Source organism: Phalaenopsis equestris, unplaced genomic scaffold, assembly GCF_001263595.1.
Source record: "Phalaenopsis equestris unplaced genomic scaffold, ASM126359v1 Scaffold217989, whole genome shotgun sequence".
NCBI classification, from domain to species: domain Eukaryota; kingdom Viridiplantae; phylum Streptophyta; class Magnoliopsida; order Asparagales; family Orchidaceae; genus Phalaenopsis; species Phalaenopsis equestris.
In genome coordinates, this window is record NW_018236463.1 from 2,178 (window position 1) to 19,464 (window position 17,287).

Sequence of the window (17,287 nt, forward strand, 5' to 3'; positions counted from 1 at the left end):
AATCTCCAAATTCTCCAAACTCAAATCCAAGGTTCAAGTTTCTCCATCTTGAGAATGAACCTTTATTTATAATTTTTTAGAGTTACATTTTGTTAAATCTAATCAGAATTCCAGAACACCATATTAGATTACTCATATTAATTCCATTTATCATAGATTGACCTTTTTATCATATGAGTGTTTTAATGACCTTTGAATTAAGTGATTGTGGGCTTATTGGATTTCTTTAATTGAGATGCTAGATTTGATCATAAGTCTGCTTGATGTGGAGATTGTTTGGCCCTCTAATTAATATCCTATTATTTTCAACTATGTTTTGAATGCTTTTTGTGGGGCTCTTTTAGGCTTGGTTATGATCACTTTTAATGATGTTAGGCTCGTCATATTAATACAACTGTAGACCTAATTTTTTATCAACCCTTTATTCACCTCAAGGATTTAAAATAAACTTAAAATAAAACTTACAAAATAGAAATCATATACAATTAACTTCAATCAAACTCTAAAATTGGGTCGGAATTCAGCTCGACAAGCGATTATTGTGAAATTATCATTTTTATGCCCCGAAATTATCATTCCCTCCATAGATCATTGTAGTGTTTGGCATTTCGTGCTATAAGCTACATTTGATTCATTATCAATACATTAATAATGTGAAATAAGTTTCAATGGGCATCAGATCATTTTTTTATGTGAAGTTTTGTGTGGAGAGCCTTTAAGCATGAAAATTCATCCCATGTAAAATTTTTCAAACAGAATATTATTTTGCAAAATGGACTATGCAAATACGTCTAGATCGTTAAAATCTTTAATATGAGCCCCTCGGCACCTAAAATGAACTTCGTCTTAAAGTCTTATTTATCCCACGATAATTTGGACGATCATTAGGATAATTTAGCCGATAATTATGATTTCATCTTCAAAATGAGCTCAAATCAGCTCTCAAAATATAGTTAAATTGAGTTGAGAACATCAAAATTGATCAATTTGAAGTTCATTTGAACTCTTGTCAAAATTTTCAATTTTTGTAGAGTGAGACCCACATTTTGACCCCAACTTCCTTTTCATGGAAACAACATTAGCTAAAATTCACTCCTTATAATTTTTTATCTTTTCTCTACTGGGTGGGTCAAGTTTGTCATTTTTTTAGTAGGGGCCGCTCGCACACACTCGCGAGCCCATGCAACCTGGCGCCTCTGTGCACATGTGCGGCACCCATGGGACTCAGCACCTTTGCATACGTGCACACCCGTATTTACACCCGCTCCCACTCACGCCCTGAACTAGCGTCTTGCTCGAGCTCGGTGGCCATTCGTTGCGTCGCATCACCATCAAGCGATCTGTGGGAGATGTAATTGTCGAGGAAGCTCGATCGTCGATCTCCGCACAATATTGCCAAATATCATCAAATCTGAACCCAACATGGCCTAACCTAACCCAACCTAAGCTACCCCAACCTAGTCCAATCTAGCCCAACCCATCCTAATCCAACCTAGCAGACCTTAGCTAACCTTAACTGACCTTAGCAGACCTTAGCTAACCTTAGCTGACCTCAACTGACCTCAACTGGCCCTAGCTCAATCCATCCCAAACCTTGCCCAAGTTTTGAGCCTAACCAAATTTAATTTTATATTTCATGCTCCAATTCATGTTTCACGTTGCATGTATAGTTCGATCATATTTCATGCTCTTCGTAGTTCTTCTTGTATGTTAAGAAGGCTAAAAGAAAAAAGAGGAAAAGAACCTATCATGTAGGTTCTTCTCATGAACATTTTAATAAAATATGTTAAATACAAAACTTTAAACCTAGAAATCGACAAACTTAGGAATCAAACAAATCATGGATCTACCTTAAGTCATTGTTATGGTAACAAGAGAGACCTCCTGTTATTTCATTGGTTAATAGTCTGAAGATACCAATGCCTGAGATGATAGAAAACCATAAGCATCTTGACGGAGGGCGTTATTCCCAAATTTTTGGTTAGTTCACCCGCTTAGGTTCCTTGTAGACTCTAGGCTAGCTAAAACTTTCACTTCCATCTAGAAATTTTTCTTACCTGACTCTTCCCTTTTGTTTAAGGATCCATTTCAACTCAAACCAATCAAAGCTCAAACTTTTCAATCAATCAAACGCACCTAGTATATCTTAAACTCTTTTGATTTCACAATTAACTTCAATTCAAAGTTCTTCAATAATCATCAAATATAAGTCTTTTGGGCGAACCGTCCTTCCGGGGATGGTCAAATCCCTTCTCCTAGGTCTTTCCATGACACATCGTCATTGTATTGTAAGTCTTAATTTTTTAGATTAGTTTTTCAACTTCAAACTTGGATCCCTCCATCACATTTGAAATCCTTCATTTGACCAACCTTGAAATCCAAGTAACATAGGCCAATATTTTAATCGAAAGTTCTTTCTAGAGTTCACAATTTTAGATATGTAATTAATTATGAAGGTTTGCAGTTGTAGGTATACTAGATCCCAGAATGAAATAATCGTCTTACATCCGTAAGGTAGGGAAAAAACCTGGTTCATGTAGACCCACAAGTCTTTCATCCTCTGAATGATTAGGTCCATTTCTAAGGTAACATGAATTCTCCTTCGGAAAGTTTATTATTCTTTAAATGTCGTATCTGATCATTGATAAAAAATCTTCCAAATGTCATGGTAGTCACATCAACTCATCAAAGCACAGAACAAATATTTTTCCACCAACAATCAATTTTCCAGAAATATATTGAAATTAGAGATATTCCAAAATTGATTTAGAAAGTTATATTATCCAAGAAGCAATGAGATTTGTGTCTGATAAAGTGATTTTTTTGTGACATTACTGCACTTCAATCATCGCCATTGACACCATGTGTTTATGGTATTAATCACCCAGAATTTAATTAGGTAAATACACCAACCAAAAGATACCTATCAACTCAGAAACTTGAGTCAAGGGCCAAAACCGTTATTTAGGAAACAAACTCCTTTTCCTCAATTATATTGCAGATTATTAACTACTCCATGAGTTCACCAGAAAAAACTCAAAGAACTCTCAAATGATGGTCGATGGAATCATGTTGAAACTTCGCTGATAGTTTAGGGTAAAAAGCAAGCTCTCTTCAACGAACCAAGCAAAATTCTTACTAGATAGAAAACTATACTTCTCTATTAACTACTCCATGAGTTCACCGGAAAAACTCAAAGAACTCTCAAATGATAGTCGATGGAATCATGTTGAAACTTCGCTGATAGTTCAGGGTAAAAAGCAAGCTCTCTTCTACGAACCAAGCAAAATTCTTACTAGATAGAAAACTATACTTCTCTATGAAGTTAAATATAAGGTCTGAACCGACCAAACTCTATCAAAACCTTTGAATTAAACATTCAAAATATAAAGATTCATATAAAAAGGAGATCATGGTACCTAAAGAATCAAGCTTCTCAGGTTTTGCAGCAACAGCCTGTTTGAGCTGGCATCGTTCCAGGCTCTGCAAATATAAGATCATGCTACAATATAAGCTTAACATGCAGAAGAATGTCATAGTCCAGTAATAGCTGAGATAGAAACTCATCACTATAATTTCCCACCTGCCAAATTTCATCATCAGTATACTGTCCGATTGGGTCAACATTGCTCCGCACAGTTCCATCAAAGAGTACCGGCTCTTGAGGAATAATCCCAAAGCGTGACCTGAGATCATGAAGCCCCAAACTGCATATGTCCACTCCATCAATGATTATTTTTCCTGCAGAAGGTTCTACAATTCTGAAAAGAGCTTGAATCAGGGTTGATTTTCCACTCCCTGTCCGACCAACAACTCCAATCTTCTCACCACCGTGAATGTTGAGTGTGATTCCATTCAAAACAAGAGGAGTATTCGGTCTATATTTAACCTGTAAGAAGTAATGCATCAACTTTTAAAAGAGAACAGTGCTAAGAGAATTGACAAACATATGATCTAGAATAGAACAAGGCGCCCTTCTGTTTCAGATATTAACCTTTAGATCTTTGAGAGAAATTTCTCCATGAGTGGGCCAATTCGGGGAAGGCAGGCAGTCTTTAATTTTCCATGGAGCTTCTGGGGGAATAACACTGAATTGCTTTATCCTTTCCACAGAAACCATCCTGTTCTCTAAGAAGCAACTGATCCAAATGGCAAAAAATAGAGTGCCGTTGAGAGAGAGACCATAGGATAAAGATAACCCAACATATTCTGCATTACAGAGTTTATATAATGTTAGAATATAAAGTTCGTTCTATTTCTTTTTCTAAACAATGGTTGCTCAAAATCAGAAATCTGTGAAAAATTTTCTGTAACACCTTTAGTAGGACTATTAATAATACGACCTCAAGCTCATTTCACCCAGTCTCAAAATTGGATTAAAGTTACGTGGTCTTATCTTGAGCTGGGCCCTGTATCGTTATGGCAAGTTTGAATCCAACCTCCTTGATAAATTCAATCTAAAAATAATCCGAGTCAAAAACTGATTCGATCTTCTAATGCAATGTGTATGCACATCTTGTTGGCTTGCTATGTGGAGCTGAAGCATCAGAAAGGCTGGCGCACCTGCACCAGCCATAAAGTGCCCCCTTTGGTGCGGCAGGTAGTAACTTATCATGGGTGCACCAACTCTGGGTGCCTAAGCGCCCAATTTCTGCGCAGCTTGCCAAGGGTTTGGCGCTTAGGCGCCAAGTTTAAGCAACTAAACACCAGGTGCGGGTTGCAAGTGAGATTTGGTTTTAATCCCAAATTCGAGCGACGAAAATTGAAAATTTGCAATTTCTTCCTTCGGTATTCTTCAACAAGCATCCCGGTGAAAGTGAGGAGCGTCAAAGTGATGGATTTCGGTAATTCGGCATGATTTTTTTGCATCAGATCGAAGAGGGAAGATTGTGGAGCAAGTCCTGTAAGTTTTCTTTGTATGTGGAGATAAAACTTGTGTGATTTTTTTATAAAACTTTTTGAATCTCATAGTGGAAATTTTTTGTGGTGTGGCTCCATGATTTTGTTCTATGCTCAGGTTTTTCCACGTATATTCTTACATCATTTTCTAGTTGCTTTGAATGTGCTTCTGTTTTAATTTTTATTCCAATTTTTTTATCAAATTGGTGCAATCTCATTATTCGATGGTGTGATTTAGTTTTTAATTGATTTTAAGTCCCACTAAAGTTGGAGATTTCCTATCAACTGGTATCAGAGCGGGGTTCGATTTGAGTGAGAGCAATGGCCGAAGAAGCGAGATTCAAAGTAGAGAAGTTTAATTGGATGAACTTCGTTTTCTGAAATATGTAAGTGGAGGATTTGTTGTATTAGTAAAAATTATACTTGCCACTACAAGGAATAACAAAGAAGTTTGAATCTATGCCTATGGAGGAATGAGAAGTGTTGGATCGAACCACACTGGGTTTGATCAAGTTGACATTTTCCTTATATGTTGTGTTCAATATTGTGAATGAGAAAACTATGGTGAATGTCATGGTGGCACTGCCAAGATGTACGAAAAACTTTCTGCTTTCAATAAAATATTTTTGATAAAATTATTCAACATCAAGATGGTGAAAGACAGGTCAGTGGCAGAACATCTCAATAACTTTAACACTATGACGAGTCAGTTGTATTCTGTAGAGATCAAGTTTCATGATGAATTCAAAGCACTATTTATATTATCTTCATTGTCGGAAAGTTGTAATGGTTTGGTAACGACGATGAGTAATTCTTCATCGACTTTGAAGTTGAACTTCATTGATATTGTGGGTCTGTTATTGAATGAAGAATTTCGCAGTAAAACAGTGAATGGTAAATCTTCAGGTTCTGCGGTGAATGTTAATAACAGAGAAAGGAATTTGGGCAGGAATAGAGACAGGCAGATCCAAGTCCAAGAAAGAAAAACTTAAGTTAAGCAGAGGAGATTGTAGGAATTGCGGTAAGAAATGACATTTCAAGAAGGACTGCAAAGCTCTAAGAAAAGCAGGTGGTAGAGATACAAAAGTAGCATTTCTACAAGTGAAACCCAAAGTGACTTTTTAGTGTTATCCCTAGTAAGTATTGAATCCTGGATATTGGATTCAGGTGTTTCTTTTCATGTTTGCCGCAATAAAAAGGTATTTAAAAACTACACTCAAAGTGATTAAGGAAAGTTTATTTGGGAGATAGTAAGGCATGCAGTATAGTAGGAAAGGGAGATGTTGCTATCAAGTTGATGAATGGAGCAGTCTGAAAATTTACATTTGAAGAGAAATCTCATTTGTATGAGCTAGCTGGCAAAGTCAGGACTCGTGTCAACTTTCACAGGAGATTCGTGGAAGGTGACCAGGGGCATTAGTGATAGTTGGGGCAACATTGAAGTCACATGTTATCTAATCAATGAAATAGTTAATTTCATACATGAGGCTGGAACTAGAGTAGATGTATGTCTATGGCACCGTGGGCTTGGCCACATGAGCGAGAAAAGTATGAACTCCCTACTTTCGAAAAAAAAACTTCAGGATTTGAAATTGGTTGACCAGAATTTCTGTGAAAATTGTATATATGGAATGCAAAAGAAAGTTTCTTTCTCCAAGAGCGAACCAGTGGTGAAATCAAAGAAACTAGAGTTAGTTCATACTACTGTATGGGGTCCTACTCCAGTTCAGTCCATTAGAGGATCTCATTATTTTGTCACATTTATTGGTGATCACATGAGAAAGGTATGAGTTTATTTTTTAAAGTAAAAATCTGATGTATTTGAAGTCCTTAAGAAGTGGAAGGCTATGATAGAAATGAACAATCTTAAAGTTTAAGTGTCTCAGATCAAAAAATGGAGGTGAGCACAGTGATCAAAAGTTCAGGAATTTTTGTGCTACAGAGAGGGTCAGGCATGACTTCATTGTCCCAAGGACACCGCAGCAGAATAGGTTGGCTGAGCGCATGAATAGAACATTCACGGAGCGTGTCAGGAGCATGAGGTTGCATGCTGGCTTGCCAAAACAGTTCTGGGCTGAAGCGGTTAACACTGCAGTTTATCTGATTAATCGTAGTCCATCGGTACCTTTGGAGGAAGACTTGCCTAAAGAAACCTGGAGTGGCAAAAAGGTAAGTTTATCTCATTTAAAAGTATTTGGGTGTTCTGCATATATGCATGTTGGTGCAGGGTCCAGAAGCAAGCTTGACTAGAAATTTGTCAAGTGCACCTTCATTGGATATGGCTCAGAAGAGTTTGGTACAGGTTCTGGGATTATCAAAATAAGAAATTCATTATAAGAAAGGACGTCACTTCAACGAAATGGAGATGTACAAAGACAGGGTCAGAACTCAGGATATTCCGTTAGCTAATTTTGAAAAATTCAGATATGTGGAGATATATGATATTGGTAATCAGGAAGATGGAGAAAGAAGTATTGCTCGATCAGAAGGAGCATTGTAAGTTCCTCAGTCACCTGCTACAAAAGTCAGAAGATTCAGCAGAGTGACACGACCCGTACAAAGGTATTCTCCTTCTTTACACTATTTGGTACTAACTGATAGTGGTGAATCATACTGTTTTGAGAAGATGACTCAAGTTGAAGATCCAAGAGAGTGGGAGTTTACCATGTATAAAGAAATGTAATCCTTAGAGTCAAATCAGATTTAGGATTTGAAAGTACTACCAAATGACAAAATAGCACTGTACAACAAATGAGTCTAAAAGTTGAAAGAGGAGTCAGACTTCCAACTGAATGAAGGAGTGGATTATGCAGAGATCTTCTCCCCAATGATGAAGATGATTACTCTCAAGGTTGTGATAAGTCTAATAGCAGTGGAAGATCTACATCTAGAGCAGAAGAATGTAAAAACAACTTTCTTACATGGAGAACTGGCGGAGGAGCTATATGTGCTGAAACCACAAGGTTACAAGATTTCAGGCAAAAAACGTTTGATGTACAGATTGAAGAAAAGTCTCTATGGCTTAAAACAGACCTCGAGACAACGGTACAAAAAGTTTGACATGTTCATGTCAGACAATGGGTACATGAAGTACCAGGCAAACCATTGTTGTTTCATCAAACGCTTCGGCAACTGTTATATTTTGCTTATTTTATATGTGGATGACATATTGATTGTAGGGGCAGATATAGATAAAATTAGGGACTTGAAGAAACAGTTATCAAATGAGTTCGAGATGAAGGACCACTGAAGTTCTCAAGCAGAGTATGATGAGAAGATCCTACAGAAGTTCAACATGAGTGAGGTGAAACCAGTTAGTTCTCCCTTAGGTAGTCACTTCGAACTATCTAAGAAGCTATTGTTTAACTATGAAGCAGAACAAACACAGATCAAGAAAACTCCACATGCTTTAGCAATTGGAAATTTGATGTATGTGATAATTTATATCAGCCCAGATATTGCATATGCTGTGAGAGTGGTCAGCAGGTACATGTGCAATCCAGAAAGACATCCCTGGGAGACCGTAAAGTGGATTCTCAAGTATTTGAGAGAAACAATCAACAATGCACTTTGTTATGGAATGCAGAGATCAATCTACAAGAAAATCGTAAATTCAGATCTAACAGATGTGGACAATAGAAGAAGTACAACGGGATATTCTTCACATTATGGAACACAGCAATGAAATGGGTTTCTAGGATGCAGAAAATAATTGCATTTTCAATTATGGAGGTCGAATATGTCGTTATCACTGATGCTAGCAAAGAGATAATTTGGCTTCAAAATTTCACAATAGAATTGGGAAAGAAGCAAGGAATTGAAAAACTCTACAGTGACAATATGAGTGTGATTCATCTTGCTAACAACGTTGATTTTCATGCAACAAAACACATCCAACTCAGATATCATTTTAGTCGATCTCTTCTAGAAGATGGACAATTATTTCTGGAAATGTTACACAGCTGAAAATTTTGCGAATATGTTGATGAAGGTGGTGACTGTTGAGAAACTGAAGCTATATTTGGCTTCGGTTGGGTTTCAAAAGGGTTGAAACAGGGGTGAGCCACACCACGGTACGTGATCACAGTACGTGATTATGAAGACAATTTAGATAGAGGTGCAGTTACAGAGGAATGATGCTCAAAGCTATCATCTTCATGTGGGAGATTGTTGGGTTGCCATGTGAAGCCGGAGCATCTCAAGCAAGAAGGCTGGCGCATATGCGCCAACAATGGGTGCTTATGTGCCCACTTATCGTGGGTGCAGTTGATGTTGGCGCATAAGCGCTAACTTTGGGCGCCTAAGAGCCCAATTTAGATGCAGCTTCCCGAGAGCTTGGCGCTTGGAGCCAATTTTGGGCGCCTGAGCCAAGTGCAAATTGCAAGAGAGATTTGGTTTTAATCCCGAATTCGAGCGACAAAAACTAAAGTATTGCTATATTTCTTCCTTCAGTATTCTTCGACGAGCATTCTGGTAAAGGTGAGGAGTGTCGAAAAGGATAATTTCAGTAATTCGGTGTGATTTTTTGTGTCGGATTGGAGAGGGAAGATTGTGGAGCGAGTTTTGTATGTTTTCTTTGTGTGTGAAGAGAAAATTTGTGTGAGTTCTTTGTAAAACCTTTTGAATTTCATCGTGGAAATTTCTAATGGAGTGGCACCGTAGCTTTTTCCGGTTCTCAAGTTTTTCCACGTAAATTCTCATGTACTTTTCTAGTTGCTTTGATTGTGCCTTTGTTTTAATTTTTATTCCGGTTTTTTATCAAATTTGTGTGATCTCGTCAATCCACGGTATGGTTTAATGTCTAATTTATTCCAAGCCCGGTGAAGTTAGAGATTTCCCATCATATTCATCACACAAAAGTTGATAGTATAAATGCATCTACACATGCACATCTAACACATCTATGCGTTTGGAACAAAAAGATAAACAACCAATTTTTTTAGCAGCCTTCAATCTTCTTATCAAATTCACAGCTTCATATCTACTTAGGTGGGAGAAAAAAACAGTGCTTTTTTTAATGGATTGCAGCACAAATTTCAGTTTAAATGCTAAAAACTAACCTGGTTTGATAATACTGCTGGGAAGCAAAACCATTAGTAACGCAGAAATGCATAAAACTAAGACTCCTATTAACTCCAAACGGAATCCCATCCACTCATTAGAAGCGTTGTTGTGAAAATCCATAGTTAAGCTTGCATTAACTCTGTTGATGTTCTCCTGGGAGAACCTTTCTTCTTTCTTGAAGCACCGAATAGTCATGACGCCCTGAATGGTCTCTGAGAAGTGATGGATGACAGGTGCTTTGGTTATTGAATCAAGCCGAGTTAACTCACGAGATGTTGTAATAAAGTAGCCCTGCATTAAAACGAAATCATTAAGAGGTGCAATCAATTAGGATTGATAGAAGCATAGAGCTCAACAAAGCTTGTCTACTGAATGAAGAGAAAACCCACCCGGTACCAAATGTTGAGCCATCCCAGTGGAATTATGAAAACGAGAGTTGGCCAAGCTACCTGAATGATGACCACAAGAATGCCAAGAACTGCAATGTACATCGCAACAGCCAATCCAATGAAGAACGGGATGAAGAGATCGACGTTGGTTTGATCCGATGATGCCTAACAGTGGAATTCCGATCAGTTGAAGGAAAAAATAACATTTAAGTATTCGTGAAAGAAATCTCTTGCAATAGCCATTTAAGTCACAATACATAATAAAGTAAATGTAAGATGAAGGAATCGAAAAGAAGGGAGTGAAATACTCGACTAAGGATTCTTCCGGAAGGAGTGGTATCAAAAAATGACATGGGTGCATGCAAGATGCTGCTCAATATCTGCTTGAAGAAGATCTGCGCCGTCTGGAGCCCCCAGGAAGTTATAAGAAAGGCCCTCCCTGTGAGGGGGAAAATTGAAACCACAGCTATGCCGACATAAACTTCAATAAATAGCGATGGACTGAACGAAGCAGAATTATTAGCTGAAGTTGTGAATGACAACCAATAATCACAGGCAATCAGAGATCCTTGCCACAGAAATGAAACAAGCAGCACACTGATGACTCCCCACCAGCCCCAAGCCTCGGTCATGTAGGTTTTGTATACATTCAAACTGACATGCCCAGTCTCCCTCTCCTCATCCTTGATCAGCTTAGAAGAGCCCTTTTCAGCCTTAGGTGACATGGTGGAAGTTTCACCATTAGCTTTATCGTGATCTGTGATGGATTTATTTGATGGTTTAGATGGATCATCCATGCTTTCATGGGCGGGTGCACTCTGCTCAACCAACTCCATGGAACTGTCGTGTGCAGCAACTAATGATGCAAAATCAGTACCAGCATTAAGTAGCTCGTCATACTTCCCTGATTGGACAATCATTCCATCTCGCATAACCTGGCCAGTTTAAATGAACTTTGATTGATATTTATGATTAAATTTAGAGGCAGCGGGGCTTGCGATTATTGGTTTGTATAACAGGCATGAAGATGGAAAGGTTTGTTCTAACAATATTAGCACAAATGTGCAAAAACTTTTGCCAGCTTATACTTGCAAATCAATGAAATGACAGGAACAGTAAAAGTTTATTGTTAATGCAACAAACAAAGTTTTGTTGTGACGAGTAACATTTGCAGTGTCATTCTCCAGATAGTGAAAGTTAAAAAAAAAATTGCGAGAAATACTATAGTAAATTATTTATTGTGCATTGGAAAAGGTCAAATAATGTTGCAGTTAGGCCAAAATTTCTTGAAGATACTGCATAAGTGGAATTGTATCACATACCAGGATGAGATCAGCATTGTGCAAAAAATCAACTTGATGGGTGACAAGTACAATGGTTTTGTCCTTCAGGGAACCCCTTACGCACTCCTGCACGGGAATATATAACTAATTTCACAACAAAATTCTCTTTGGAGTTGTAAGATGATTTGGCATTATATTACTACAGCTGGATAAACTTTCTAAACACGGATGCGGCAATATTGATGTAGTAATTCTCATTAAAGAAACAGTAAATAAATTATGTAGAGATCATTAAACAAAATGTTTGTCATATGTAAAACATTTCCACAAGAGATTGAAATCCATGGTAAATCTATTATCAGCTAAGGTCTCTTTTAGTTTCGTGTAGATAGAAAGCAATTTAAGAACATTGATCAATGTATTTTCACTCATTGTGTGTGCAAAAATAAAAGTGATCATATTTGAGGGATTTCCAAGAAGGTTGTAGAATTTAAAACTATAATTGATTTCTAACCATCTAACCAAATGATTCAAATCTAGTATATCACCATTTCCAGCATTCCATAATTCTATAGACTGCTAAAAATTTACATAAGCTATTGCAGGCATGTTCAATCCATTAACAGCAAGCAGCACAATAAGTTACTTATAGATAGAAAATATAGCCTAGAAAATAATGAATTTTGCTTCCACTCATTTTATGTGTGAAAAATGAAATAATCACATGTATATTGAAGATATTTGTACTCGCGTTAATTAAAAATAATAGAACATAGTGTTAAACCCCTATTTATCCATTAATTATGCCCAAATGCTACTAGTATTGAGGAGGAGAGAAAAAGAGAGATTAGGAACCCGAGAGAAGTGAGAGTCCTCCCTCTCCTCTCTTGATTAAATATTTGATCCCTTTTATAGATCTTGGGGTGCTCTTCTGCATTTGTATAAAATTTGGCAAAATAAATAAAATGTACATATAAATATGTATAAGTACATAAAGCCATGTAGTATCCCATAGCATTTTGACAACTCCCGTTGTTTTGTGCCATACTACTCTTTGTAGCCATACAGAATGTATGTCCTGAGAGTCGGAACTCAGAACCCGGTAACTCGACAAGTCAATTTGTCATTTAGTAGCTCGAAAGGTCAACTTAACATCTGACAGGGTCAACTCATCACTCAGTAGCTTGGTAGGTCAACTCAAAACCTAGCAGGGTCAACTCGAAACATGAAAACTTGACAAGTTAACATCTGGCAGGGTTAACTCAGTAGGCTAGCTCGACATGTTATCTCGACATCTGATAAGGTTAACTCATCACCTGTTAGGATGAACTCGACACTTAACAGGGTGGGTCAACTTGACAGGTGAGCTCGGTAGGTCAGCTAGGCAGGTCAGCTCAACACTCGGAAGGGTCAACTCAGCGCCTAGCAACTTAACAAACAGTTCATTTCGGCACCAGGCAAGTTGACCGCTTATTACGGCACTTGACAAGTTGACAGGCTAAATCAATAGATTTTTTTAGATGTATATATTTAGTTCTTCGATTTTTTTATATTTTTAAAAGAAAGCTATAAAAAGAATTAGATAATGATAAAATTTTTATTCAATACTTAATAGTGAGACATATACCTTATTCATCTTTTTGGGATAAATTTGGATATCCTGTCATCCCAAAGATATAGCTAGCCTGTATGAGATATTTAAACAAAATTTTTAGCTTGGATGGACCTTTGTGGAGGCAACCATCTAGGCTTGGTGGACAAAATGGACTTTCTCTCGATTGAATGTGATTTTGGCCTCAAATGGGGAGAATTTGGTATGAGTGGATTTGTAGCAATAAGATAGTGTTGGGTGTCTTAACCATCTTTTTTGGTGAGTTTAAGGAAGAACACCTATTGTTAGCTATTGTCTAGATGTTCTCTCACCTCTTGGAATGGCTCCGTTTGAGCAAGCAATGTTGGCAATCAATTGCTAAGCTCTGACTATCCATCTTTTTTAGGGTTCTTAGCTCTTCTATATGAAAATAAGAATGGAGGCATTTTAGCCACACATGCAAGATTTTGTTCTAGGGGCATCTTGCCTCACCATTAAGGAGTAGTCCAAGGAGTAGTCTCGATGCTTTTCAATTCAACCTTCTGTCGAGGTCGCAAAAAGAAGGTCACCCATTCTTATTTTCTCTGCTAAAAAGCCTTTAAGAAGAGATTTTTAAATTTTGATTAGTGTGTAATCGATCACTGAAGATCTTAGATATGTTATTATTAGTTCAAGTCATTAAAATATTTTGGGATAGAATGTCACCAAGAAAAAAATGATAAAGATATAATGAAAAAAAAAACAAATCAATGATAAATCAGGTTGAAAGATGAAATAAAAATAATTAAAAAAATATCTAAGAATAGAATATCTTATCTTCTCTAGCAAGATTTCCTCTAGTATGATCTTTATTGTACTTCTGGAAATATCGACGCATAACTTCAGCATTGAGCAATGTCTCTACATTCACCATATCTTTCAGGATATTGAACCCAGATTTATCCATGGGTTATGACTAAATCCTACTAATATTGTGGAGAAGAGGAAGAAAGAGAGAGGAAAATACTAAGGGAAGAGAGAATCCTCCCTTACCCCCATCTTGTTTAAATATTTGACTCCTTATTAGAGTCATAGGGAATTCTTTTGCATTAGTATATGATTTGGCAAAAAATGAATAAAAAGTATATATAAATATGTAAAGGTGCATAATGCAATGTCACATCCCACAGCTTTTTATCATAATGCCATGTCATTTCCTATAGCCATACGAAATATGTGTGCCAAGAGTGAGTGTTGGCTCGGCAGGGCAACTCAACAATCGATAAGGTCAATTCGGCACCTAGCAGGGTCAACTCAACACCTAGTAGCTAGGCAGGTCAACTCAGCACCTGCAGTTTGTCAACTCAGTAGGACAATTCAATAAGCCAACTTGGCAGATCAACTCGGCACTTGGTATTTTTGAATCAGTAATAATTTAAATTCAAGTATTGCAGGTGCACGAAGAAAACAATATGAAAAATGTGAAAAAAATGTGCCAAAAATCCTTGCTAAAAAAATTCAACAATTCAAAAGTTGAATTATTGCTAAAAAACGTGAAGACGCAAAGGGGCCTAAAAAATGCCTAAGAGCTGTTCCAAGCACTAAGGAGCCATGTTGAAGCGCCAAACGAAGAGCTTGACATCTAGACTTCCAACACATCCCACAGCTTTTTGTCATAATGCCAGTCATTTCCTATAGCCATACGAGATATGTGTGCCAAGAGTCAGAACTTGGCACTTGGTAGCTCGGCAAGGCAGCTCAACAATCGATAAGGTCAATTCGGCACCTAGCAGGGTCAACTCAACACCTAGTAGCTAGGCAGGTCAACTCAGCACCTGCAGTTTGTCAACTCAGTAGGACAATTCAATAAGCCAACTTGGCAGATCAACTCGGCACTTGGTATTTTTGAATCAGTAATAATTTAAATTCAAGTATTGCAGGTGCACGAAGAAAACAATATGAAAAATGTGAAAAAAATGTGCCAAAAATCCTTGCTAAAAAAATTCAACAATTCAAAACTGGAATTATTGTTAAAAAACGTGAAGACGCAAAGGGGCCTAAAAAATGCCTAAGAGCTGTTCCAAGCACTAAGGAGCCATGTTGAAGCGCCAAACGAAGAGCTTGACATCTAGACTTCCACGCACCAAACCTAAGTGCCCTTGGCCCATTCAAAGTGTACCAAAGAGAGTGCTAGATATCTAGGAGCCCAACCGAGACACCTAGGCAACATGATATACTGCCTTACCCAAATTTGAGTAGATTTCAAGGAACTAGTACCTTTCTTGGAACTAATTTGAAAATGTTCTATTTAAGTAATTGTTATGAATGAATGAAAGGACTTTTAGCAGTCCTAAATGAGGTTCCACAATTTTTTTTTCTTAGGTAAAATCAAGGAGCAGAAAAGGAAAACATCATCAATTGAGACAAGGCAAGCAGACGTCACAAGACTTTCTTCTTGAGATTTTCTATTCCTCTCATTTGTTACCTAGTGTTGTAAACTAGTTTAAAATATTTTGTATCTAGTGTTGTTTCTCTCTTAGAAATAAACAAATCCATATTTTTATGGATTGGTTGTAGCATATGTTTGACTATTTAAAGTTGATATCAATGCAATTTATTTGATGTTTTAGCTTTTTTCATTATTATATGTTTTGCTCTATTTGATAATGAACTATTAACTATGTGGATACCCTTATAATAGCATAGGTGGTCTGTTAGAAACTCATAAGCAGATGATAGACATATCGTGATTAAAAATATCAAGATGGATGGACCATGTGTTATAGATAATTACAGAGAATTGTGTGTTCTCTATTAAATCTTAAGAACATCAAATGCATCTCTTGTATTAAATCTATCACCGATAGGTAGGTTAATAGAATGTGCAAGAGAGAGCAAAAAAAAACCTAGACTTATGAACCCAGGATAGCGGCCAATTCTGATTAAACAAAAATGTAATAAAACAAAACTCTCTCTTTGACTTGATCATCAACAACGTTGACCAATATCCGTGAACTCCAACCCCTAGAGTTGTCTCCCTCTACTTTTATTCCAAACAAACATTTCATTTAGTCTCCTTAATCTTTTCTTTTGCTTTTAGTTATCAATCTAATTTTTGCAGTACTCTGGTTTGTCTATTCTAATAATATTTATAGGATTTAATTTTAGTGATTTTTTAATCAATGTTTGCAGGACGGCATTCTTTATTACCTGTGCAACCATGTGCTTCTGCATATGCATGAAAATTTTGCACTAATTTCACAATAATATTTGGAAGATTTATAATTATATAATAAATTTTCATGTTCAAAATACTCATTAAAATATATAAAATGCTATACAAAAAATACTAAATAGAAAATGAATTTGTCTATTTCTATATAATTTGCATCATTTATTCCACAACATATCAAAAATTACATAATTTTTATTTTTTATCTTTGTGAGTTTGATATAGTTTGAAAGAAAATAAAATAAAATACCAAAACTTCATAGAAAATAACAAAGTTAAAATAAGAAGTAAAATATCAGTAACCTAATAGCCAGACAAATTTCTCAACTAACTCAATAGATAAAAACGGCTCTATGATACCAAATTCTATGTTATCTTTCTTGCCTCTCTTTTTCCTCACATGCACTATCTACAATTATTCATTCTTAAAGAATGAAAAAGCTTAGGAAATAAAGTTCTACAAAGTGGAATTTAATAAATATAATGTTATCTTAAAAATAAAATTGAATATAAATTACATCAAAAATTTAATTGAATATAGTAATGTTGATTTCAATTTTAAAATTTTATCTAAATCAAAATCATGAAAAAACAACGAACAAATTATGAATAAATTAACCATAATAAATCATAAGAAAAAAATCATTAAATATAAATAAATTTGCAAGTCTTATCATATCCAAACCAAGTCATCACAAACAGATCCAAATATTATGAAAATAATCATTACATTAGCAGAACAACAACTCTCACTAGTACCTCTTGTCACCATGCACCATAATGGCGGAGTAGATATTCTAGTTAGCGGTGACCACTCCTCTTTGTTCTTTGCATCCTTGAAAAATCCCTA

The 17,287-nt window shown here is 36.4% G+C and overlaps 1 protein-coding gene across 1 annotated transcript; it reads right to left on the reverse strand.

Moving 5' to 3' along the window:
• Nucleotides 1-3,357: 3,357 nt before the first annotated feature.
• On the reverse strand, nt 3,358-11,761 carry LOC110037281 (ABC transporter C family member 14-like; the record flags this gene model as incomplete). Its single annotated transcript, XM_020741884.1, has 7 exons — nt 3,358-3,483; nt 3,584-3,889; nt 3,995-4,209; nt 9,960-10,254; nt 10,353-10,517; nt 10,661-11,287; nt 11,675-11,761. Coding segments are annotated over 7 exons (1,821 nt in total), but the record flags the coding sequence as incomplete, so codon positions are not given.
• Nucleotides 11,762-17,287: the final 5,526 nt, after the last annotated feature.